The sequence below is a fragment of the Strix aluco genome, chromosome 25 (assembly GCF_031877795.1).
Source record: "Strix aluco isolate bStrAlu1 chromosome 25, bStrAlu1.hap1, whole genome shotgun sequence".
Taxonomy (NCBI): Eukaryota; Metazoa; Chordata; class Aves; order Strigiformes; family Strigidae; genus Strix; species Strix aluco.
The window spans coordinates 4871881-4897215 of NC_133955.1; the positions used below are offsets into that span (position 1 = coordinate 4871881).

Below are 25335 nucleotides of genomic sequence, written 5' to 3' on the forward strand. Positions count from 1 at the left end.
GGGAACTGGCAGGACACGGGCGCCATGAGACCAGGACCCGAGCAGACGTCTCCACATCCCCCTTGTCACCCCACCCACTGGACACCCGGAGCTGGCAAGACCACAGGTTGCTGCCCTGTGGTGGCCCTGCCATCGGGATACGCTGGTTTTGTGGACACGTTGCTGTTCTCCTGCTGTTCTCACCTGTTCTCCCCTGTTCTCACGGGGAGCCTCAATTACCAGCGCTGGAAGCTACAAGCAACGGCTTCTAAAATCTGTACGTCAACAGCATTTCAAGTCCTAAAAGAAACACTCTGGGGACCTGAAGGGCACAGGTTTGCATCCCAGCTCCTACAAACACTTGCAGCATGGCTGCGCTCTGCAGATTGCCCCCAATTTGCCTGTTTTTCCCCAGGCTGCTGTGGCCGGGATGGGGAGCGGAAAAGTGTGGACACCCAAGTCCAGGCTTTGGGAAATGAAGCACGAGAGCAGATGTCTGGAGACAAGGAGGCACTTACATCTCCCAAACCCTCGTTCAGGGCTGGAAGCTGTAGAGGGCGAGGGCAGGAAGGGCCCTGCAGCCTGGATCACCCTAAGTATGCCTGAAATAGCAGCCCAGAAACTTCAGACACAAAAAGAAAAAAAAAAAAAATCACTTCCATCTCTGGCCCCGGTCCCAAGTCGCTGGCAAGCACGTATTTATTTACCTGGGAGTGACGAACAAACAAGCGCGGAGCACGGTTCTCACCGGCTCGGGCTGCTGGGAAGAGGCCAAGTTTCACATTTCATTTTACAGGTCTATTTGCTAATGGCATAGCCCGTGCCAAGGAGGCCGTGACGCCAGGCTTTTAATCAGGGACTGAGCGTAGCTGCTGCAATGCCTGGCTGCCTTCTCCCACTGCCTCCGAGCAGGGCTACAGAAACACTTGGGCCACCTGCAGCACCTTAAATCGTTTTCCTTAAATTGCTAATTAGGCTGCAAAATGACCTGGTAGAAAGTAGAAACTGGAGGGGAGGTGGGGGGGGAGTTGAAAAAACAACATAACTATTATGAGATAGGTGCAAATCAAACCCCTGGCTCCAAGCACACCCTGCCCGGAGGGGCTGCCTGACATCCCCATCTCAGGACTAAGCTCTGTTTTGCAAGGAGGGAAACTGAGGCACAGAATCGTTTACACACAGAAAGTCTCCAGCAAAACTTGCGTTGGAAGCTGGAGATTTTGGCACTCAGGCCTATGCACTGATAATTTTTTTGAAGATGGATGGTGGGTGGAAAAGAGGGAAGCTGAGGGAAACTCCCACATCAGCACTTCCCGGCGAGAGCGATCCAGCAGAGCGATGCTTGGCCAACCTGCCACGACCCAGCACGGCCACGGAGGAAAAACATCCCGCAAACCCGCAGCGGGGCCTTTTGGGCAGCGGCACGGCCGGGAGCCTCGCTGCCCGCTGGCCTCGCAGCCATCGCGGCGCCTGCACAGCGCAGGATTGAAGCGCTTTATTTGCTTTTTTTCCTGACGTGCCTGAACGCAGGGCTGGGAAGAGCCTTGGGGAGGGGGAAGAAACCGCAAAGCAAAGCAAATAACTGAGAGGTGCCAAGCGTCTCTCGCAGGGCCGAGGCCCCGGTGTGACGCAGGCGGTGAAGCCGGGAGTCCCTCGCTGCAGGGACAGGCTGCCGGGTGGGTTTGGGCATTTCCATAAAACCATTTGGACTCCAGGAGAAGGGTCCTGTTTCCCCACCAGGAAGCCAAGCCGGGCCCCGGCACGACCCGCCGCAGTGCAGGATAGGGCAGGGTCTGGCCACAGGATATGGGGACGGCAACAGCACATGAAAATCCTCTTAAGCCTCTTGCTGCTGCTGCTGCAGGGAAACAGCAGCAGCCCGTTGTTTTTACCTCCCTCGCGGTGATAGCTATCGAGAAGGCAGACCGCTACTTTTCCGGCCATTAAAACAAGCGGCTGGATATCCTGATAGGGTTTGCATGGAGCAGGGCTGAGTCCAGACCAGACCTTCGCCTGGAAAAGAGATTCAACGCCCACCCATGTCCAGGCAGGGAGATGGTGCGGCTGCTGGGACAAGGCTTGCACCAGCCGCCCCGTGGCTGCTTCCAGCTCTTCCCATCCAGCCCCAGGTGAAAGTCCTGGGAACAGGACAGCTTCCCGTGCTGTGCAGGGCTGCGGGACTCCGGGGAGCTGTTGGATGGTTCGTTAATCAGCCCCATGCACAAATTAGTGGCAACAGCTCCCGTGGAGAGGCAGGTTGCTGCTCAGGTGGGACCCCCGTGGGGAAGGGTCCCCAGAGGGGAAGGGTGCCTGAATGGCACCCTGCTGTGGGATGTTAAAGCCACTCTGAGGTGGAGGCACAAAGCAGAGTGGGGAACTAATATTTAAAAAGATTTTTTTAAAAGAAGGCCTGAAATTACAGTAGCTGGGATGAAAGGGCCAGCTGCCCTAAACCCATCCCCAAATCCAACAACGCAACCACTGGTTTGGGGGAATTTCTCAGTGCACAGCACAGCTCTGTGTACAATCCCCAGCTCTGTGGTCCATGCACCAAGCACTCAAATCCAACCGGGACGCTCGTGGGGACACGGCCCTTCCCCTGCATTTGGCAGCGTGCCGAGCACGTGGGGCAGCCAGACACAAAAATAGCATTTCCCAGGTAGGTACATGTAGGGCAGAGATGTGATCCCCTGGGCCCAGCACCACCGTTTGCTCCCCAGGAGCCAGAAGGTTGAGGCCACCTCGCCGGCTTGCCCCAGGGCTTGCAAATCAGGGAAGCAGGAGGCACGATCTGCTTTTCCCGGCAGCCTGTCCTGGCTTCTCCAGACCGTTTCCACAGGCCAGGAGCCGCCCCAGCTTCCACTGACTCATCCCCTTTTCCGCCTGGACCTGGCCGTGGCTGCCCGCTCCTGCCCAGGGCTGCCCCTTGCCCAAATGGGAAATAACAAGCACGGGCCCGAGCACCAGAGGAGACAACGCGGCCCAAAAACGTGAGGGGAGATCAGGATTTACCGTGTCTCCCTAAGCCCTGCCTGACTCCTAAATGCGTGGCTTAATCCCCCAGCTCTCTCTGAGGTGCAGCCAAGCACAGCAGATGTAATTAGTGCCGAGTGCTAACAGGCTCGCATTGAAATAGTTTTCCTGTTGCAACTACCCCTCTGTCTGTCCCCAGCTCCTGGTGGGTAGAGACTCAGCTGCCAGTATCCCCAGGGATGCATTTTGGGATGGTCGGACCCACCTTTGCAGAGGATGGTTCCCACCCACCCCTGCTCCTTAGGGCTGGGATAAGGGGTCCCAAGGACCACCCCACCATGGAGGTGATTCCAATAAATGCATAAACACCCCCAAAGGCAAAGAGGAGAGGGTAGGTAGTTTGGCCAAGCCACAGAAACAAGGCTATGGAGGCTGTCCAAGAACCCTCGGGGCTCCTCTGCAAAGGACAAGCAGCACCCCCCAGCCCCAGGCTTGCTGGGATAGCTGGGACCCCAGTCCCCATCCCTGGCACGGATGCTCAGGGCCAGCATCATCCCCAAGGCTGCTCACAGCAGCGATGGAGCTGCCCCAGCCTGGCCCCAGTCTCACCTCGAAACTTCTTGGGTGGGTTGTCCAGGTCGCCAGCGGCCGGCTCCACCACGCACCGATCATCCACCAGCCTGCGCGGGGACAAAAAGCAGGAGCAGGGTGTCAGCAACAGCACGATGACAACGGGGCCCGAGTGAGCAGAGCGGCTTCACCACAAACCACAGCGCTGCACCACCAGCACCTGCCCCAAAGCGACAACATCAAAAGCTGCATCTTCTGTTTCCCACCCATTTGCACTCTATAAATATTGAACCCGACAACACTCGCTGCTGGAGCAAGCAGCCACTCTTGAGCACTTGCTCTCAACATGTCGCCCCTTGTTCACCACCACCCACCATTTCTTTCCCGTGCGTTTTTCATCCCAGTCTCTTGGGGCAAACGGCGACAGATACAAATCGGCAGTGAAGAAACGTGATGCTTCGTGTCAGCCGTGCTCCCGGGCCCTTTGCTCAGCGACCCGTGCGGGAGGCTCTGACACCCACATCCTTCTGGGACAAACCCTGCCTTGCCCAGCTCCCGGCTGGGCCAAACCCATCCCCTCGCACGGTGCACTGGCTGCGGTGTTATTTCACTGATAATCTGGCAAAAATGTGATGAGTTCAACTTTCATTCAGTCATTCTCCTTCTCCGGCTGGGAGCTCACCCCGCTGGACACGGAGGGTGTAGCTGCTGCAGATGGAGGTGGCAGAGGCCCCCCAGAACCAGTTATTAATTATTATCTGATCAGAGGTGCTGGCTCTGCCCATCAGATGCAAAGGGCTGTGTGTCTCCTCCCTGCACACCTCTTTGTTTTCCCAGCGTTGAGCAAAATCCTGCGGGCTTGGCCTTGGGTACCAAGGACCAATTTTGGGATAGAGAGGACGAGCATCGCCCAAGGGGCTCACAGCGCCGGGGCCACCCGGAGCTCGCCCGGCCCATGAGGTTTTCAAGGGAACTTGGTGCTCCAGCAAGACAGGCTGTACCCGCTCGCCCGCTTTCTCCCAGTCCCTGGGAAGCGATGCAGGGAGAGAAACTACGCTCCTGCCCTGGGCGAGGAAGTGAGAAGCATGTCCCCACCTGCGGAGGCTGAATTCAGGCAGCTGGTGAGCATGTGAGTGGATGCAGGAATGCATCCCGGGAGGGAGCATCCATCGTGGGGGCAGCTCTGTCCCCAGGACAGGAGGGAAAACGCAGCCTGGAGAAATGAGGCCCGTGCACGTGGCACAGCAGAAAAGGGCACAGCAGAGCCCATGCTGCTCCCTCCACTCCTCAAGGGACTCTCAACCCCCCTCAACAAACCAAACAGGCAAAACACTGCTGGAGATGGACATGCTGTGCTGCAAAATGTTGGCAAAAGCGACAGCTATCCTGTTCACAGATCCAGCCTCCTTCCCCCAGCCCAGCCGCTCTCTGGAGGAGGGGAAAATTCCTTTCAATAGTTTGGCAGAGAGGAATTTGGCCTCCACGCTGACAGACTGGGACCCCGGGGACCCCAGCGCTGCTGCGTCCTTGGCAGCAGAGACGTGGGCTGGCAGGGTGCTCTGCACACCCAGCACTGCCCCTGCCCCAGCCACCAGCTCCCTGCGCTCATTAAAGCTCCCCAGGGTTGGGGGACATTAACCTTAGATTTCAAATAAAGAGAGAAAAGCAATTTCTCCAATGCTTCTGGTGGCAGCAGAAGCTTAAAAACAACTGTAAAAAAACCCCAAACCAAAACCCACGAGGTTTCAGTAAACGCACAGTGAGCTGTTTGCTGAACAGGGTTGTCTTGGCTTTGCAAACACTCACGGTCAGCAGCGCAAGGGGTTTTGGGCTCCCAACCAGGGGCTGCCCAAGCACACTTGCCTTTCCCATGGGCCTTGACAGCAGGGAAGTAGTCGGGCACATTCCCAAACTCCTGCGGGGCACAGAGCCTCGGGAAGGAGGGAAGGAGGTAAAGAGGGGAAAAAACAAAGCGGAGCAGAGGCAGCTGTGGACGGGGGCTCTATCACACGTCTCACCTTGCAGGAGATATGCAAAGCCTCAGCCCAGATCCGGTGCCACTTGTAGGCGGTTTTGGTTTCTATTACTATTATTTCGATGGGGGACAGGGAGGAACAAACACTTTCAATGCGTTTGGGCGCAAAGACCACCAAGGACTGAGCCCTGACCAATCCACGGGTCAGGCTCATGGAGTGAAGCCCTGATCCTCGGCACATGCCCAGCTCCCACCAGTGCCTACAAAAGCAGCGGGCCCAATTAATCTGTGCACTTTAAAAAAATAAAAATCCTCCACTGCCATGACCAGGGGTCTCTGAGGAAGCGCCTGACCTGCATGGCCCACTTTCAGCACTGAAGTAAACAGCACGGAGCCTCCCACCCACACCCGCTCTGCCTGCAGCGTTCGCCTGCCACCTTCCCGTGCCCAGCATTGCCACTCCACCAAGCAGGATTAGAGATAGTGACCTGCCAGGCTGGAAGTCTTAATTAGTTAATGATCTCAAGGCACTTTCAGCATCTTTAATCCTAGGATTACACGCTCTGCAGAAATGCAAAGTGTTATTTTTATTAAACTCATACTCCGGACTAACATTTTTCAGTTAAAAATTGCTGAAAATAAAAGGATTCTGACAGGGTGGACATGAGTCACCTGGGTGATTGCTGGCGCCAGGACACACTTCCACTAATAACTGGCATTACCGCAGCGGGACGGGGCAAATCAAAGCTCCCTCTGCGATTAGAGCAGCAGGGACACGCGGGTGCTCGCTGCCACACCGAGCTGCAGGGAGGACGCCGGGCACGCGGAGGGCAACTCTCATGTCTCAGATGTTAATGAGAAAACGGGCTGTTGGTGTCCCAGCACCTGGAGGAAGATCCTGAGCGAGAGCAGGCTGGATGCACCGATGAAAACTTCACGCTTTTGCCTTTTCAAATTACCCCCAGGGAGCACGAGGGGCCGGATCCTGCGCTGCCTGCAGCCCAGCAAAGCGCGGGTGAGCATCTGGTTAGCTTTAAGCCGTGCAAGTCATCGCTGTGGTTCCAGTGGGGCTTTCTCTGCGCTTTAAAATATTGAGCACAAAGTGATTCCCTGGCCCGGGGCCAGCGCGCTTGGCCTCGTGCGAGGCAAAGCCTTCGCCGGAGGTCAGGGGAAAAGCAGCTCATCCAGCACTGCAATCCGTGGCAGTCGGACACCCCGAGCCTCCCCGGGGACGGCGGCCAGCTGGGGCTGACGTGGAGGCCCTGCTCCTGCAACACGAACCTGGGCCGAGGAAGAGGAGAGAGTCTTCCCCGGCCACGGCGCACCCGATGTTGAGGGGAGCTCCAGCACGCCATGGTCCAGGGGTGCTCTGGGAGAGCCCCAACCCAGGCAGGAGCACCCCACTACAAAGCCCACCAACCCCTGGAGGTGAGGAAGAGGAGGAGGAAGAGGAGAGCAGGCTGTTGGGCATAGGGCCAGGTCAGCCCCCCTGGCTTGGGGTGCAGGCTGGAGACTGAGCCCACAGGGAGGAATAAAAATAAAGTGAGTGAACGCAGGGCTGCCACAAAAATGCAGCTTTTCCCCCGCTGTCGCAGTGCTGAGAGGAGGAAGCCGCTCCTGGCTTCGCGTGCTTCTCCTCCCCGCAGAGACGGGTTCGTCTTGACCCGGCAGAGCTGGAGTTACCCTTTAACCAGCTGCGTTTCCCTGAACGGCTCCACCCTGCAAATCCACCTGCAATCACAATTACAGCTATCAAAGGTGTTATTTCACCTTAAAGAGCCAACCGCCATTCAGGCAGGTTTGCCACTGGCCCTTTCCCTCTGCAAGCCCACAGCGCCAGTCCTGAGCCCTCGGCGGGTCCTGGGAGCCCCCCTGGATGGCAGGGATGGGGCAGCACATCCCTCTGCTGAGCACAGGCACCTGCACGGCAGTTCTACCCCTCTCTGGCTCCGGCCATTGGTGCTGGCTTATCAGGGACACAAGATAAGACGGGGACACGTGGGACAGCACTGTCTCCCAGGGCTCACAGCATCACCCCATCCATCACACTGGAGCAGGAACCAAATCAAGGTCTCTGAGCTCCTTTCCCTGCTTGGCCACTGCTTTGCTTTGCCTGGATGATCCCCACAGGGCACCCCACACCAGCAGCTGTTCCCCCCATCCCAGCCCCACCCCCCAAAGTTCCCCCTCCCCAAGCACAGATCTCCCAGGTGTCACCAGCGACGGTCCCCAAGCAATGAAGCAGCGGCACGTTCAACCTCCTCGCAGTGGGGTGTCATGCCCTGGCAAAGATGCTGCTCAGCGCCAACCCCACATCCCTGACCCACACAGCTGCTTTTGTCCCAAACTGTTTCAAGCTGCCATTTCCTTGGACACCTTTAATTTGCAGCAGTGAAGCCATGGCAGCAAAGTCGGGCAGCCCCGCTGAGCCCTTCCCCACCTCCTGGCCAGGAGTAGCCTCGAATCGAGCCAAGAGGGAAGATCACACCACCCCTGGGTCCCTGCATCTCACAAACTCCTCCTGGGCACCTTCTCATGTCCACAAACCACTTCTGGCATCTGCGATACACCCATCCCGTCCCCCCATCTCCCCCAAGGGACCATGTCGCTCCCAGGGCACCGAGCAGCACAGCCAAGGGATGCGACCAGCAGTGTGGCTGCCCGGTTCCCCCAACACCTCAGGGCTCTGCTGCGGCCAGCTCTTGCCCTGCTTTCCCACGGGACTTCTTAAGTAACCTCTTCCTTTTGGGCTGGCTTTAGCATTTTAGCTAGTTTGGGTATTTTGGCTCAGGGTTCCCCCAGCGAGCCCAGCACTTCAGCACATAGGAGTATTCCCCACCCTTCGGCGGGATGTTTTTCCTCCTTGAGAGCAAACACCCACCGCAGAGAGGGTGTGCGGGAGGAAGGGCTTGTGCCTGAGGGCCTTTGACAGTGTGATTCGGGGGACTGGGAGCAGAGGAGACTCAGCTGGGGGCTGCAGGGCTCCCCCCACCTCTACCACCAACTCCCTCCATCATCCTCAGCAAGCTCCCTCTACAAAAAGAGGATCGCACTTCAAAAAATAAAATAAAATAAATTGAGACTCAGCGTTAATAAGGGGCCTGATTCTGCTTCCTTGCTGCTTCCCAAGGCATCCCATTGGCCGTGGCACACCTGTCCGATGAGGGAAGTCGGTGCTGTGTGAGTGGCCCGTCCAGCCCCCGGGTACCCCCACGCACCTGGGGCTCAAGGGAAAGCTGCTGCTTTCATGGTGGAGCTGCTAAGGGCCTGGCACGCTCCTGCAAACAACGGCACCCAGCCCCTCTGAAGTTGAGGGCGGTGAGAGCAGCCAGTGCCCCGTGGGCTGGCTCAGTCCTGGTGAGACCCTTCCCGGCCCATTTCCCCGCAGGGCTTCTCATCGTCACCGGTGCAGCAGAGCTCCCAGTCCCGCTGCTTCTGGGCCAGACACCACCAGTGGCAGAGCACTGGGGTCAACCCCAGGCAAAGCATGAGCTGCAGCGGAGCCAGGCAGGAGGAAGCATCCCCAACGTGCACCCCACTTCCTTCCCTGTGCTCCCCCTTTCCCCTTCCTCAGTTTCTCCGGGCGTTTTGCAAACACGGCTGCGAGGAGCTTGGTGCAAGTGGCTCCAAACTCCGCTGAGCCTCCACCAGCGGTGCAGCCCCGGCGCAGACAGACAGAGTGCTGTGTCTCCCACCTGTAAGTACCACCGGGTTGGGGTTGAGTTGACATTCACACCCGCATCAGCCAGGACACCGCGGAGAGCCCAGCAGCGCTCTCGGGAGGAGCTCACTGCCCTGCCGAGGTGCTGGCACTGGGATGTCACAGCCCCGGCACACTGGGGTACATCCCTCAACGTCACGCTTGTGACCAGCACCTGGACACGCTCCGTGTCATCCTGTATGAACAGAGGATCCCAGTGCAGACCCCCAGCGATCCTCTGGTCAAAACCAGTCCCTCTACGAGGAAGGATGGAGGGAATGTTTCCGGCAGGGTGCTCAGCCGGGCACACAGCACCCGGCATGGGGCTGGCAGAGCTATTTGCCTTGCAAATGAGCTAAATAAGGTCCCAAGCACTCTCAGTGAGTCACCCAGTCCCTTATCGCAGGAGTGATTTAAGGTGTGGTTGGGTCTTCCAGGTCACAGGGCACAAGGGAAAACAATTTCAGAGGGCGGGAAACAACCTGGGGAAAGCAGAACGCCGTGAAAGCGGGGCTGTCCACAAAAGCCACGCTGGGGCCTGGGAGAAGGGGATCTCCAAGCAAGCCCTGATTTTCAGATGCTTCTAAGTCTAGGAAAGCACCCAGCAAAAAGGGAGACCTAGGGCCAGAGCTGCAAAAGGACCAGAGCTCCAAAGAGTCTAAACACCTCTTAATTCAGCTCCTGGTGAGCCACTGGGATGTGCTGCGTGGGCTAATAACCAGCATCAGGTCCCAGCAGAGCCTCCTCCAGACCCCATTTCACAGACAGGCCGGAGGGGTGCTCAGTGCTGAGCTGCCGAGGCTGCAGCCCCTGCCTTGGGACGGCTCTGGCGCGGGGAGAGCGGGCCAGCTACAAGGAGACCTCTCCAAAAAGGAGCGTGGGGATGTCCTCCCACCCAGCCAGGGAGGGTTGGGCACAGACAGGCTGCATCCTGCACGTGCAGGACCTTCTGCCCAACACCTTACAGTTGCACGCAGAGGGATTTTATGCTTGGGTCTGCACCCAGTTGCATCCAGCAGCCCATTTCTGGGCGATATCCCGCAGCCAGTTGGAGGAAGGCTTCGATGGGCATTAACCCAGAGGCTGTGCGTGCCCAGCGGTGGGTGCACGAACACGTGTAGGCGAAGGTATGTACGTCTCCAGTTATACACAGGCATGTGGGAGCAAGTGCATTCATCGCAGATTATAGAGCCGGGCAGCTCCTGCCCCAGGAATCCCATCCAAGCCAGCATTCCTGGCTGAGCTCAGCCTCTCCCACACGCAGCACAGGGCAGGCGCGCTGGCACAGACCCGCGTGAGGCTGCGAGCAAGGTTTGGGTCCCCGCTTCGGGGTAAGGAAAAACCCCCCCTGTGCCCTGGGGCATCCAGCAGCCCTGCCAGAGCCCTCACCCCCGCGGGGACACAGCCTCTCCCCACACCGGAGGGTGAACGCTCCCGGTGGGACCAAGCCAGTGGACGGAGAAGGGCATCGCTGAAGGTCTTGGCCTCTCTTTGCCCGGGCGCTGCTTCAGCAGCACTGTTGGCTTGAACGGAAACAGGAGGGACAAGGGGTGCGTCCCCAAGCTCTCCACTCGCCTCCCCAGGTCAGGCTGCGAGATCCCCTCGCCCATGCTGACACGTCCAGGAGGCTGCAAGGAGTTGGCTCAGCCTGGACCTGGCAGTGCCCTGGTCCTCCCAGCCCTAAGCAGCACTTGGTGGCCTTGGGCACCCACGTGCTGGTGACCCTGCAGTGGTTCCCGCTGACCACCAGATGTGTGGGACTCCCAGGGGGGACAGCGAGAGCCACCGCTGCCTGTCCCAGGGGACGGCAGCCTCCCGCCACACCGGACAGGGCTGGAAGCACTTAATCAGCCCGTGCCCCAGGAAGGATCCTGGCTGCCCCAGCCATCCCCTTCCGAACCCCACCAACCCCTCACACTGCTTAAACCCATATTATCTCCCCCAGCCCCTAATAGGGTGGGGGAAACAGTTTCTGGCCACGGCTGATGGAGAGCGTGGGCTGCAGGGTCTCTCCAGGGCCACATCCTGCCCCTGGCAGCCCCTGGAGCCGGAGGAGAGTGCGGAGGCACCCAGCCTCCCCCCCCAACACCGTGCCCATCCTTGCTGCAGCACCCAGAGCTTTCCAGCCCCTTTTCCCACCGAGCTCAAGCTCAGCACCACCTTCCCGTCCCGATGGCCAGTTGCCCCGGGCCCGGGCTCGCCGCGGGCAGCCACGGGAGCGTCTCACTCACCCCAAAGTGCTGATGAAGCCATTGACGGAGCCCTCGGCGTACAGGGAGACGATGTCCCCGATGTGCAGGAAACTTGACATCTCATTCATGGTTGATCTCGACCCGGCGCGGCGCCGCTTCTTCCCCGAGTCACCTTCCCGTGCCGAAATCCACCATGGGCTTGGGGGAAACCCTGCTCCGGGGGGGGTCAGCCCAGCCCCGGGTCTCGCTGCCTCCCTGCGAGCAGCAAAGGGGAGCGGGACGGCAGCGAGAGCCCCCGCACAACTTTTACATGTGCTGTGCAGGAAGGGAGCCAGGGGAGCCGGGCGTGCAGCGAGGCGGAGGAAGAGGAGGAGGAGGAGGAGGAGAAAGGGGAGGGGGGGGGCTGAAGCTCAATTAGAGGTTTGCATGAGATCTGTCCGGCTGTCCGTGTCTCCGTCTCTGCACAGCTTTCTACCTGCAGCCAATGGAGAGCGATCAGGAAGTCCTGCTCGAAGAAGCATGCAAATATTTTTGGCCTTGGGAGGGGAACCGGAGCCGCCTGGGGAGGGGGGGGGGGATGCCCAAAAAGAGGCCCCACCCTCCCCTCCCCTCCATCCGCCTTAGGGGTGCGGGGGGTGGTGGGGGAGCTGCGTGCCCTCGAGTGGCCCCCGGGGCCCGTGGCTGGGGACACGGGACTCGGCGGCGCACCCAGCCACGGGGACCCCCCTCCCCGGGTCACCCCCCCATCACCACCCCCGACGGCCAGCCGGCCTTCCGGGGTGCTCAGCCCCAGCGCCCCAGGACTGAGGACCCCCCCTACTCCGCTGGGGTCTGTACAACTCTCTCCCCTCAGCTGGGGCTCCACCGCTTGGGAAGGCACTGGGCTCTTTCCTGGGAGTGATGGGGGTTCTGGGGTGTCCTCCCCTGAGACTGATGGGGGTCCTGGGGTGCCCTCCCCTGGGAGTGATGGGGGTCCTGGGGTGCCCTCCCCTGGGATCGATGGGGGTCCTGGGGTGCCCTCCCCACCCCGGTGCAGGACGCTGGGCACAGCGAGCCCAGCCACACGCTGCATCCATCAGCAAAAGTGAGTGGCCAGAGCAGTTGGGATGCACCTACCCCTGCCCTCCCCCCCCCCCCCCCCCAGCCCCCTGCACCCCCCCACGCGTGGCAGAGGGAAACTGAGGCCCCCAGCCCCTGTCCCACACAGCCCCTCTCCTGCCACCCCAGGCCCTGCTCTCGCCGGTCGCTTCAGCCCCCTCCTCATTTTGCAGCGGGACCAGACACTGGCAGCTGCAGCTCTCGGGCCCTGTCCCCGCTCCGACACCCCAAAAGCTGCCCCTCGGCCAGCGCGTGCCCCAGCCCGCAGGGAGCACAGGGATCCTGCACCACCCAGAGCAGGGAAAGCCCCAGGTGAGGACAAGGCGGCTCTCGCTGGATTTTTCTGCCCCAGGCGAGCACTTGAGGCTTCCTGAAGCCCAGCTGCCTCCTGCCAGCTCGCCGCTCCCAAGCCGGTCCAGTTCACACCAGCTTCACCTCTTGCCACCCCTGTCCCCCTCCTGTCCTCACACCACTGCCCAAACCCTCCCCTTGTTCCATGCACGAGCTTTCCCCCAGCACCCCTAAGCCAGGGTGTCCCCAGCCCCGTCCAACCTGACAGTGCCCCGGGGTTCACCCAGCACCCATCACTGCGGGGAGCAAGAAGGTTTGCGTCCCCCCCACCCCTTCAAAGCCCACCCAGCCCCTGCAGTCCATAAGGAGCCTTTCCCCAGGCATCCCAACACCGCAGGGCTGGGCGAGCAGCTCTGGGCTCCCAATATAACACTGGTGGAAAAGGACCACATCCTCAGAGCATCTTCTGGACAGCACAAGTGCCCTAGTTCCTCACTTTAATTAAAACTTGCCTGCTGTAAAAACAATATCGGAAAAAAAAAAAAAAAAGGCATGATGCTTTTCTCATTTATTTCCCTCCTGTCCTCTTTTCTCGCAAACAAACACACAGGTTTCAGGAATATAAACCTTGCCCTAAATAGTGAATTTTTTTTTTCCACTAGGAAACGGACAGGTCCCCTGGCAGAACAAAGGGAAAAAAATTAGTGCAATTCCTCCGGGGGAGATGCGAATTCAGGTCCATCAGGGTTAGCTGCGTTTTCAGCACAGGACAAATTTAGAAGCCTTTATCTCAGGGCAACAGAGGGGGGAAAAGAGAAGATCATAAGAAAAAAAACTTGCTGCTGTTAAAAGCAAATGAAGGTTTCACAACAGGAGCTCAAAGAAAGCCCCCAAAGAAACAAAGACCAAAACTTTGCGCACGGATCAGCCGCATTGATCAAAGGCCCAAGGGGCATCTCAGCCGAGGGGCACCATGGCGTGCCCATGCCAGGGCCCATACTGGTTCCAGCAGCCTTGCTGGGCACGGCTGGGCCGGACACCACCATCTCTCCCAGCCTGACCCAAACTGGGCTCCCCGTGTACCTGTCCTCTCTTGACACCAGGGATGGCTTGTGTTTGCAGAGTGCCAAGCAATAAAAATTATCTGGAAGTGCAAAAAACCTCATTGCACTAAACAAACAGGCATCTGGCCTGGTTTCTCCCACCCAGGAGAATGGGGAGCAGCAAGACAAAGCCTCTTGAAGTCTCCTTCCCATCTCACGGCAGGAGGCAGCCCTGTCCCCACGCCGTGGTGGTAGGCACCACATCCAGCCCGTGCTCAGGGCTGAACCTCCCAGCTCAGCTCAGTCGAGGATGGGGAACCCAATCAGGGGTGCACCCCTGCCTACCCTGCACCCTGAGGATGGTGACACTATGTCTCAAAATCCTCCCTGGATGGAGCTGGGATGGATGAAACCCTCCCCGTCCTCCAGCCCTGGGAGGGCAACGTGCAGGTCCCTGGCCAAGTGGCTGGCACATGACAGCTCTGTCCCTGTGGTGGGCGCAAATAGGGACCCCCAGCATCTGCCTCCCGAGGTTTGCCAACACACAGGCAGCAGCACGGACAGGTGGCTTCTAGGAGAAAAAAAAAAAGCGCATTTCTCCTGTGGCTCAGTGCCTCTCAGCTGCCCTCACTGTAGCTATGACCATGCTGAGCCGTCACGCTGCCCACCCTGCGTGTTCCCGCTCTGCACGGGGTCTCTGGGCTGTTCCCAACCTGAAGGGACATTTTGTGCACGGACTCAGATCCCAGAAGACTGCGGGGAGCTACAGTCTGCAGCCCTCAGGTGAGTGAGTGACCCTGGCCACGGGGATGCTCACGGGCACGTGCAGCAGGGCGGCCACCTCACTGTGCCAGCCCTCGCTCCCCCAGGCCCTGGGGAGATAGAGGAGTTAAAAATAAGAGCATTTCCTTCCTTACCCCCTACTTTAAGCCACATGATAAATAAAAAGTGGGAGTTTCTGCCTCCCAGAGAGGAAGCGGCTGTGGAGAGGCTGCTGGTGAGTCAGTCCAGCGGCAGTCATCCCCATCCCTGAGGCATGGTCTCCATCTCTGGCGGGGACAGAGCCACATTCCTTTTGCATGCTGAAATTGCTCCTTTGCAGGCGACTGCTCAAACTGTGGGGCCATCTCCCTCCCCCAAGCCCCCCAGCCCTGTCCACAAGATGCTCCTTTGGGGGAAGCTCCCTTCCCACGATGGCCCTCGGCAGTGAGCACTCCCCAGTGTGGGATGGTGTCAGCTTCCCAACCATGCCACAACCCTCTGACAGGTCAGCTGCAATTGTAGCCCCCCAGGGCTGGACAGGAGCCCACCTGGAGCTTGAATTTGTCCAGATGCTTTGGGAGCAAATATAAAGCTAATGGAGAGGATGGCAAGACGGGATACTGGCTGGGGAGGCAGATGGGTTAGTGGTACCCAAGCAGCATCCCAGCACCCTGTCAGGTCCCCATCTGGCTTTTGCATGGGCCTCCTCGGGCAACCCAAATCAAGGCCAGGAATTCAAGGGTGAAGCCACTTGGAAGAAGAAAATGAAAAATAACTGTAGCTTCCTTTGTTTGAGGAGGAGGAAGGGAGACACTCAGTCCCTTGTGCGTGAGCCGAGTGGGGAGCAGGCAGGCTCTGCTGACAGATGTGCATAAGAGGGGGATTCTTCATCCAGGAGGCGAGTTTGCCCCCTCGTCTTGCTGGCTCTGGCTGCGCCCTGACCCTGCTGCTGCCTACGGGTGAAACACAAAGGCTGGCTGGGCTCTGTATGGCCCCTTTCATGCTGCTGCACCATCCTCCCACCACACAGAGAGCAGCAAAGCTGGGCTAGGACTGACTCCAGGCTACAGCTATCAAAAAAAGGGGGTGTTTCAACCTTGTTTCTCCTTTTGGGTGAGGATTTCAGAGCCCAGAGTAAGTACCACTGAAAAAAATTTCTCCTTTGGTGCAGAAGAGGCTAAGAGCATCTGCAGTGATGAGGGTTAAACCCCAAACCTGCTTTGTTTGAGCTGTAAATCCAAACCCCAAACCTCCCCCCCCCAGCAGCCATTTGAAAGGCAGCCCAAGGTCTGCCAGGGCAGGGCTGAAACCCCCTCGGGTGACTTCATTAACCGGCAGAGACGAGGGCCAGTTCCCTCCTGCCTGGCCCATCTGTGCCTCCGCTCGCGCCTGGCCGTCTCCGACTGTGGCTGTGTGAAAGATCTCACGGGAGCAGCCACGCTCCCCCAAAATAGCTCTCAGACTGGATGACTTTGGCCCACATCCTCAAAGGTATTGAGGCTCCGGGTTACCTCGGAGAACCTGAACCTCCATCCCCGCAAGGGTGGCAGGAGATGGCCTGGGAAGGAGACAATGCTGATGCACACATGGCCCTGCTCGGACTGACCCTCACCGTGCACGGGAGGATGCTCACACATTGGTCTCACGCTGGCAAGACAGAGAGGAGAACGCCACAGGAAAATAGGGCAAAATAAAGCAATTCCCCCAATCCCATGCATGCTCCTTGCCCACCCTCCTGCCCACACCTCCAAGTCTGTGAGTGGGTGCATCCCACCCCGAGGATGGGCAGGGTGAGCAGCAGGAGCAGAGAAGAGGGGAAGGACCCCCCCTGCTCCCTCCCACCCTCCCTCCTTCCCCGAGAAGGGTTAAGCGACGCTCACGTCGAAGACACTTTGTACTTGGATTTAAAAATACAGCCAATGCCCCGGTGGCTCAGCTCCGTGCAAGTTGCAGGTATATTTCCACACTTGAGCCAATAACCTTCCCCGAGGGAAATTTAGGCTTTTTATGATTAAAAGGGGAAAAAATAATAGTGGGGAATTAAATATAGTACAGAGCAAGAGAACAATTAGCAGTTGCCGTTAGCGACACTGGGCCAAGTTTGGGACAAACGCCGTGGTTGTCTGGAGAACAGCAGGGCTGGGGACAGCCACCGGCATGGCCAGGTGACACGGGAATCGGCCGGGTGCTCGGGGCAGGGAGGGACTCTCAGTCCCTGGCAGATGGCCCTTGGGAGCCTGGACCCAGCATGACCCAGGCTCATGCAAGCAGCCTGCTGGGACTGGCCACACCTCATGGGCATGATTTTTTTCTACCTTCACTTTATCAAAAGCAAATGGAAGTGTTTGCACAGGCTTGTATCTTCCCTAATAAGCAAACACAGGTTAATTGTGGGGTGGAGCAAGGACTGGGGCTGCCAGTTGTACCCTCGCCATGGGCCAGGATGGCAGCCGGCAGCGGGGACAGAACGGGTGAGGGAAGAGCCCCATTCCCCCTTTCCCATGTTGCACAAGAGATTTTGCATTGCACAACCCTCCCTGGCTTGGCTGGCCATCCGCTGCCCTGCACCTTGCTCATCGCCTGTGTGCAGCTACATTGCAAACTCCTCCACGGTTGCACAACCGTTTTGTTCCAAATCAGCTGATTTTTTTTGCCCACTAAGTCATGCCCATGTGAGACCATCACTAACAGCTTTGCTGGCTCATCTCCAAGGGTGCACACTAATGTACACCATGGGGCAAAGCCCCCTGTTATTTCCCCAAGCCCTCCTCGCTCCTGCCCCAGGGCAGAGACCCAGCCCAGACTGCCTCGCATGGTCCCCACCGATGGCCAGCAGCTCCAGAGCGACCCCGAGCACTGCTGGAATCGGATCACACCAGCGTGTCTCAGCCCCTGAAGAAATCCAGAGGGATCCGCTGCAAGCCACGCTCCAGCACAGAGGAGCCAGCGACACAGCCTCTTCTTTCAATAGCTCTTTTGGAGATGGATTACCACGCCAAGCAGTATTTCCTCTGCTTCCAAGTGGACCACGCAGGCCCTCTTGCCTGGCTTGCGGTCAGCACGCAGCGATGAATGAACAACACATCTTATCGGAGAGCGGACGGAAAATGCTCTCCAGCTACAGCCCGGGACGGGCACGGTGCCCGCCTCCGCGCGCTGCCACGGGCTCCAGCTCCATCCCACCGCCTCTGCACTGGGGATGGGGATGCTGGGGGCTGGGCTGGTTTTAAACAGGGTGCACTGCTGCACCCAGTCCAGCTCCTTTTGGGGTGGGTCTGGTCTGAAGCGTGCAGGGACGTGTGGGAACGTTATGGAGAGGAGAAGGGACAGAGGAGCTGGCTTCCCACGACAGACCTGTCCTGCCCTGGCCTCCATTTCTCCCTGTAAAGTTTCATATAAAATGGCTGATCTGAGGTTCTTTCCTCCTCCTCAGCTTTTTGAGACAAGTTAGTGCCAAGCAGCCTAATTACAATCTTCGCTGAGATAACCACATGCTTTCCTGCTGAATGACAGGCTGGGTTACCATGTGGCTCAGGGCCAGGACCAGCTGCCTCCCTGTCTGGGCCAGGCCACTGCCTCTGTCACACCGGTCACATCCCCGAGGGATGGGGGGGACAAGCAGACGCTGCTCCCCTCCGGCGAGGGCGTGCTGAGAACGGGAGCGTGCAGGCAGCCCAACCTGCAGGAGCCCGGCCGCCGCAGCCCGCGCTTGCAGTCGGTTTTATGGGCTCCCTGAGTGTGACAATGAAAGGAAACATGCTGCTAGCGCGGCCGGGCTGTTACAGCTCCGAGATCAAAAGAGATGCTCGATGCTGCAGCGCAGGCAGCTGTGCACCCCACGGGAGGGGGATCCCACACCGTGCTGTACCCCCATCCCTCAGGTGAGGAGTGCCCTGGGCACCCAGCTGTCACCTCAAATTGGGGACCAGCTATAGTGCAGGACGCTGGGAGACATTCTGTACATGCAGCACGATGAGGGCTGGATCTGCAAGTGGGGTCTCCCCATGCTGCTGGTGGGCTCCCCACTGGGGCCAGAGCACCCCCATCACGGGAGGGACATGGCGACACGGGGGCTCAATACAGCGGGGTCCTGCGCAGGGCTCAGTACCCTTCAGCGTAGGGATCCCAGCCATGGGCATGGTGCAGGGAGATCAGCGTGGGGAGCGGGGCTCTGCCTGTGCCCCGACCAGGGGGGCTGCACATGAACAGAGCTAAACCCAGCCCAGGGCAGCAGAAAACCCGCAGCAGAAGCACAGGATGGACTCCACCGGCCCCAGAGCTGCACCAGCCCAGGCTGCCAGAAGGAAATCCCCCACCCCAGCCCCACGGGAAATGTCCCCCCCAGCCTGGCTCCCTCCCCTTTAAGGCTCCTCATCCACCACTGCAATGAAAGGGCTGGGGTGGGCTCACCTGCCTTCACACACTTGGGTGTTGCTGGGCTAAAGAATTGGGCTTTTGGCTTCTTCCTGCTTAAAATTTGCTCAGCAAAGAGAGAAAGGAAAGATGGGGTGTGCAGGAACGGTGCCCCACTGGACACATTTCCACCCTCACAGGGATGGATGTCCCAGGCGAGGGGCATCCTCACTCCCAAGCCCATCACATCGTGCTGGAGGGTGAAGAGAGGCTGGATGTGAACCCCAGCAGCAATCAGCTTTGCGGTGGACAACCCCTGCAGTGGATCCAAAAGCTGCTGCGGAGGAAACAGCCCAAACAGCACCAGGAGCTTTGACAATAACCAACCTGAGATCTGATTTCAAGGGGCCGGCCACATCCAGTTCTGAGAATAATGCTTGCTGGGTGTGACCAAGGGAGTGCTGGGCTCAGCAAGGGCAGGAGAAAGCTGGCTGCTCTGCTGGGTCTAGCCCGGCACGGCTGCCTGCATCGGTCCAGCCCGAGCTCCTGCAGCAGGATACGTGCAGAAGTGTTGCTGGAGGACCTGCACACCCTCGTGCCCCGGAGATCGGCGGGCACCTCCTTGGGATGAGTCACGCTGCTGTGCCAGGGTGGAAGTTAGGCAGCTTCTACCAGCACAGAGGAATGCATTGAACAAAGACCCAAAATCCCTGTTTGTTGTAGAGGGAAGAGTTAGTCATGTTTGTGCTCCATGCTGCTGAGTCACCCAGCAGCCATGGAGCCCTGGGATAAGGGACTGGAGAGGGTGGGAGCGACTGTTTACTGACTTTACATGTAAATCAATCAGGAGGTTGTGACGATGCCATAAACCAAGACAGTCACAAGCTGAGAGGGAAGAGGAACAGTTGGGCAGAGTTTATAGCTGTTAAAGAAAAGAAAAAAGGAACCATAGAGGTATTTTATCTGCAGGACCGGAGCTAGCTTTAAAAATTATAGGTAACATTATATTGCATTTTATATACCACCAACAGACCCAAAAGCTCTTTTATATGCTGCGGCAGACGCAGCTCCTTCCTGCCTGATTCAGAGCAGCAGCTGGGCCGTGATTTCTGAAAGCATCAGCATCTCGGCTGGGGCTGTGGAAAGGCAGCTGGAACCGGGCAGCTGATGGCGTGAAAACCCACCCGGGTTGTCCCAGGAGCAGCGCTGGTTCAGGGCAGCTAATGAACAGCCCCCACAGAGGGAGAGGCACGATGCAGTTGCCTCGTTGGACTTTTAAACTGGGACACAAAGCATGTTCGTGCTGGTGAAGCGGCGTTTTCTTTATGATAGATGCCAGCTTAACATCTAGCGTTAACACCAGAGGCTCAACTCTCCAATGACTAATGTTTCCTTTGATCAAAATCGTGGCTCTGGTGAGCAAAATGCCCCAACGCTGCTGGGAGGGAGGTGTGAGCAGCACGCAGCCGCTGTGCAGGGGCTGGCCCCGGCCCCGTGCAGGACACACTGCTGGAAACGCTGTGCTGGATTTCTCCGGTGAGGTCGGGCCATCAGTTGTTCCTCATCATGGCTAGGAGCGGCTCCAGGGCTCTGCCGGCAGCGTGCCGGGGTTGCCCCGGGTCTCTGCTGCTTTGCCCCATTGCACGAGCCCAAGGCACCCCTCTGGGCGGGCTGTGGGTGGGTGCAAACAGCAAACGGGTGTCTATCTGTAGCCTACACCCGCAAAGGGATTCAAACCCTTCCTGAATGGGAAGCAGGAATTATATCTGCTTGTGCAAGTAGCCCTCGCTCCCACTGTGGATGAGGCAGGAGAACCGCTCAGCCCATGACATGAGAATTTCCTACCCACGGCTGTCTCGGCCGCTTGCCTCCAGAGCTTGAATCATTCCTCTCATTCGATGCAGAAGTCAGAGGATTTCCTTGAAAATAGAGTCTTTGTTTGGCAAATATTTCTCCCATCTGGTCCGGGGCTGTAAGCGCTCTTTGTTGATTAAATGACAGTCTCTTTCTCAGCCAGCACGATACCATCAGCAGAGGGAGAGGACTTCTGAGGCCCGTCTGGATGGCCAGGGAAGGGTCCAGGCCTGTGCAGATGCCCTGCGTGGAGGAAGTGCTGTGTGTGTTAGAGAACAGGTTTGTTTTTTAAAAAATACCAGGCTACATCCTTAGCGGTTTCAAATTTGGGGCACAGATTGTCGAGCTGTTCTGTGATTTTAGAGCACCTGAAATAATGGGATCTTAAGCTGGAGGCGATCTCCTAGAACCTCCCAGCCACCATCGTAATACAAATGGGTCATAATAAAAAATAAATTAGTGTGAGTCCACAGAAGCCAGCAGAGCTCTATCCCTTTCACAGGCTAAGGATCCAGATGAATATTTCATTTTAAATATTCTATTATGTTGGCTCATATCATTGTAATATCTGAGTGTCTCACATTTGTAATGCAACTTTACAACAGCTTTGTGAGACCTGGAAATCTCAGACTGGAAATTATTTCAGGCACTGGCCATCTATTTTACTCTGTGCTGGTGCAGCATCTTGCACAGAGGCGTCCACGACTGGGGCTTCGTGGTGCTCCTGAAGATGCGGAATAAGCAGAGCAAGACCACGCATCTTGGGACAAGGCTGCACGGAGGCGCAGGACAATGCAGGGAATTGGATTGAGCCTCCCAGTGCCAGAGTGGTCCCACCAGCCTGTCCCTCTCCTCAGCTGGAAGAGCCGCAGCTGTTAGAGCTCTCCAGCGCTGGATCGTTCACCTTCTCTCAGGGCATGGGAAGACAAAGAGGTTTGCAGAGGCTTTTCTATCACCTCGCAGGGTTTGTGAGCAGCCTTGCTTGCTCTAGCACCATATCAGTGTTTGTAAACAACCTTCTTAAAATACACCGAGCAGGATGTGGGAGCATCACGTGAACGTGCAGCTTCTTGTCAAGGCAACGGGTCCGACTCTGCCCTCAAAGGGTAGAGCAGAATAACTCACCGAGCTCGTTTCCACCAGCCTGCCCGAACACCGCCAAGGACAGCTCGGCGTAGGCAGCCCCACTTCCCACCTAGGCAGTGGGAACAGCACAGGGACAAAGACCACGCTGGCCGGGGGTGCGCGGATGCTGTGGAAATGACTTGCTGCCTCTGCCAGACCTAATTTAGCAGACGACACCAGCTGCTTCCCAAAGAGGTGCACATAACCCTGAAACAAGCTGCTGTGAAATGACTCAGCCAAGGCAAACCCTTCCTCCTAACACCTCCTTGTGCTGGTGTTTGACATATGACCTGGCAGAGGGAGATTGCTAATAATACCTACATTTTATATAGCACTTTTCTTTGGGAAATCTCAGACGGTTTTACACAAAAGTCAAGTCTATTTGGAGCTCAAGGCTTCTAAGGATGCGTCAAGGACAGAGAGTTTTGGTACCCAGGAAGGCAACATGGGAAAGGTCTGTTGCCAGAACAGATCTGCTAAACCGATCTAACAAAGAAAATAATGATGGCTATGATTAATTTGCCATTGTTAGGGTCCAGAGTAAACACTCCAGAGATGATCAGGGAGTTCATCTCTTTCACAGCCACAGTTTCAGGTTAGCCAGCACAGTCTAGATGCTACAGCCCCATTTTGTGATGTGCCCCAGAGACGGGCAGGAGCACGAGATGGCTGTGAGAGCATCTCACGCCGTGTCAGGCCGGGAGCCCCATCCTATCGTGGGAGGACTGAGCTCTGGCACTGCAGCCCAAGCAGGTGCCCAACCCTCAGGCAAGTCTGGGGAGGGAACCAGCGAGGTTGGGGACTGCTCAGAAATAGCCCCAAGCCATGCAGAGGAAGGCCTGGGGAGAGCTGGTGCGTACACTGCAGGCTTTGTCTCGGGCAGGTCGGCTGGGTGTGTGCTTCCTGGCATACAATTCCCAGATTAGCAGGAGCCCGGCTGCCAGCAGCTCCTCCGGCCCGGCCATGAATGAGCAGCTCGGGGCTGGGAACCGCTGCTGAGGTCAGTGGTTCAGCGTGGGGCAGAGGCAGGGACGAGGCGAGGATGCGGGGATGGGACACCCAGTCCCATGCACCCATGGGAAAATGAAGGGGCAGGGGGCCACTTCTCCAACCCACGGGCCCAGGACCCCCCCCCCCCCGACCCCTCTCTGATACCTCTATAAGAGGTTGGCTTTAGCCCCAGGGGATGGAGATCAGCACTGGCCAGACCGATCTCACTGCTCCTTTTGCAGGGGGTGGGCAATAAGAGGCAGAGACTTGTCTCTTCTTACTGCAAAATTAATAATAAAAACCTTAAAAGCCACAGAGAATAACTAATCTGGAGAACGTGAAAAAGCTGGCGGGTGGAAGGGTTGGGAAAGGAGAAAAGGTAATTCAATACAGAACTGTTTAATATGGAAAAGTGAAATAATCAGAGGGAGAACAATTTATGCACACTAAATGCTTAATCTAAAAAAATAAATAATTCAAACCAAAGCCAGGCCATGCCAGCCAGGGGGGTGAGACTCATGGGTCTTTCCCAAGGAACAGGAAAGGAGAAAGCAAAAAAGGAAACGTATGTTCCTTAAAGGGAAATGTAGGGAAAGCAGAAGAAAAAGCTGGGGCCGAGGTCTTTGGGTGCAGAGGTGGGGAGCAGAGAGGAAGCATCGATCTCTCCTGTGGGAGGGCTGCCGATGTGGGGGGGTCTGTCAGGGGCTGCTCCCCGCCTCTCCCAGGAGCTGGATCTAGGGAGGGAAAGGCTGCACCTCAGGGAGCAAAGCGGCCGACGGAGAGCGGCACTGCCTCCCACCAGCCCTGCTGCCCGCTCCCACCACCTGACGGGGCGCCCAGTGCTTCCCAGTCCCCCAGAATGGGCTCTTTCCTTCTGTTACCTGGCCAGCGCGGGGCCCTGGGGCACAGGGTTCTGGGTACCTCCAGCATCTCTCACCAGGAGAGCTGGACCATTAGCACGGAGCAAGGTTGGCCCGACATTCTACTGATGCCCAGCTGCTTGCACCCCTCCCACCTCCAGCCCCATTTACCGCCTCAGAGAAGCTGGACACCTGCAATTCCCCACCGACTGCGGCCCCGGGAGCGGTGCCAGGCGTGTCCCTGCTGTTATCTGCCTGCTTATAAATCGGCATCTGTTTGCAGACACCCCCTCGGAGGCTGCAGGAGCTGCTGTGTGGGCTCTGGGGATCAGACCCGCGCTCTGGAGCTCACAGTGGATGGGTTCAGACAGAGAAGCATCCCTGTTAAACCCTGGGTGCTTTCCTAAATGCTCCAAGTCTGCGCCTGCCCACACGCTGCAGAGCGAGGTGGCTGTGGAGAGAGCTGAGCACGGAGGAAAAAAAAAACAAACCAATGAACCAAGCAAACAACCCGGTAAAACTCCTGGCCTGCACACGTGAGACAAGGAAACCGCTTCCACGCTTTGTTTTCCGATGCTATTTGGGAGTTTCCCTTCCCCGTTTTGCAGCTACTGAAGACAAGACATCTGGCCTTTGCACCAGGGAGAAGATGGGATGCTGTGACCCCCACACCCCCATGCCCGGCGGGCAGCGAGGATGGGCAGCGAGGGGAGGCAGCCCCCCAGCACCCCCCTCCCCACCACCCAGACATGCTCTTCCTGTGCATGGATTGAAGGAAGTTGCTTTTTCCTCCCTGTTGGGCTGTCCCTGCCTTCAGGAGGAGCGTGCTGGCATTCAGCTGCCCTGGGCTCACACCAGCGAGGAGTGACAACGCGCGCGGGGATCTGCCTTCGCGGAGCCAGGCTTGGAAACTCCCCACGTTTCCTCCGCGTGGTGACGGAGGGTTTCCATAGCCAGTTGTCTGGTTCTGCTCAGAGCCCGTGTCAGCCCAGGTTTCAGAGGCATTTAGAAACGTGGCACTGATCCATGAGGTGTTTTGGAGGGGAGGAGTTGGTACTTGACTGAAAGGGGAAACTGAGGCAGGGAGCACAGAGTCAATCTTTTCAAAGGGGAGACTTAAAACTAGGTTGGTTTAATAAATAACCTCAACTGAAACATGCTGGGTTTTCTTTTGCAGAAGCCACCAGCTTTTCTAAAATGGATTGATGGACCTTATGGATTTTTAAGCATATTGGCCCAAGTGCCTTGCCCGTGGTCCCACAACGGCTTGGTGGAGGAGGCAGAAATACAGCTGTGACCACAGAGCACCGTGGTGGCACTAGGAGAGATGTCCCATGTCCGTGCACCGATGGCATTTTTCTCTTCTAGACTGGCCTCAGCCTTTTCCAGGGGTTCCTGCTCCACCTGTGCTTCTCCCAAAGCAGCCACTGGTTTCTCCTGCTCTGTCTTCAGAAAACCTCAGTCTGAGAAAGAAATACCTCAGAGAGGGACACCCTGAGTACTACAGCAAATGGGAATAACGCTCTCAACACATCCTCACAGCCAGGAATCGACCCCAGACGCTGGCTGC

The 25335-nt window shown here is 57.7% G+C and overlaps 1 protein-coding gene across 1 annotated transcript in view; it reads right to left on the reverse strand.

Annotated features, from left to right (window-relative positions):
- Nucleotides 1-11836, reverse strand: part of ITPR3 (inositol 1,4,5-trisphosphate receptor type 3) — a 43258-nt gene extending 31422 nt beyond the window's left edge. The window contains exons 1-2 of the mRNA XM_074850549.1: nucleotides 11429-11836; nucleotides 3562-3632 (exon numbers count right to left, since the gene is read on the reverse strand). Of these exons, the coding sequence (XP_074706650.1) occupies nucleotides 3562-3632; nucleotides 11429-11517 (160 nt within the window). The 5' untranslated portion in view covers nucleotides 11518-11836. The remainder of the gene's footprint in view (nucleotides 1-3561; nucleotides 3633-11428) is intronic.
- Between the last annotated feature and the right edge of the window lie 13499 nt (nucleotides 11837-25335).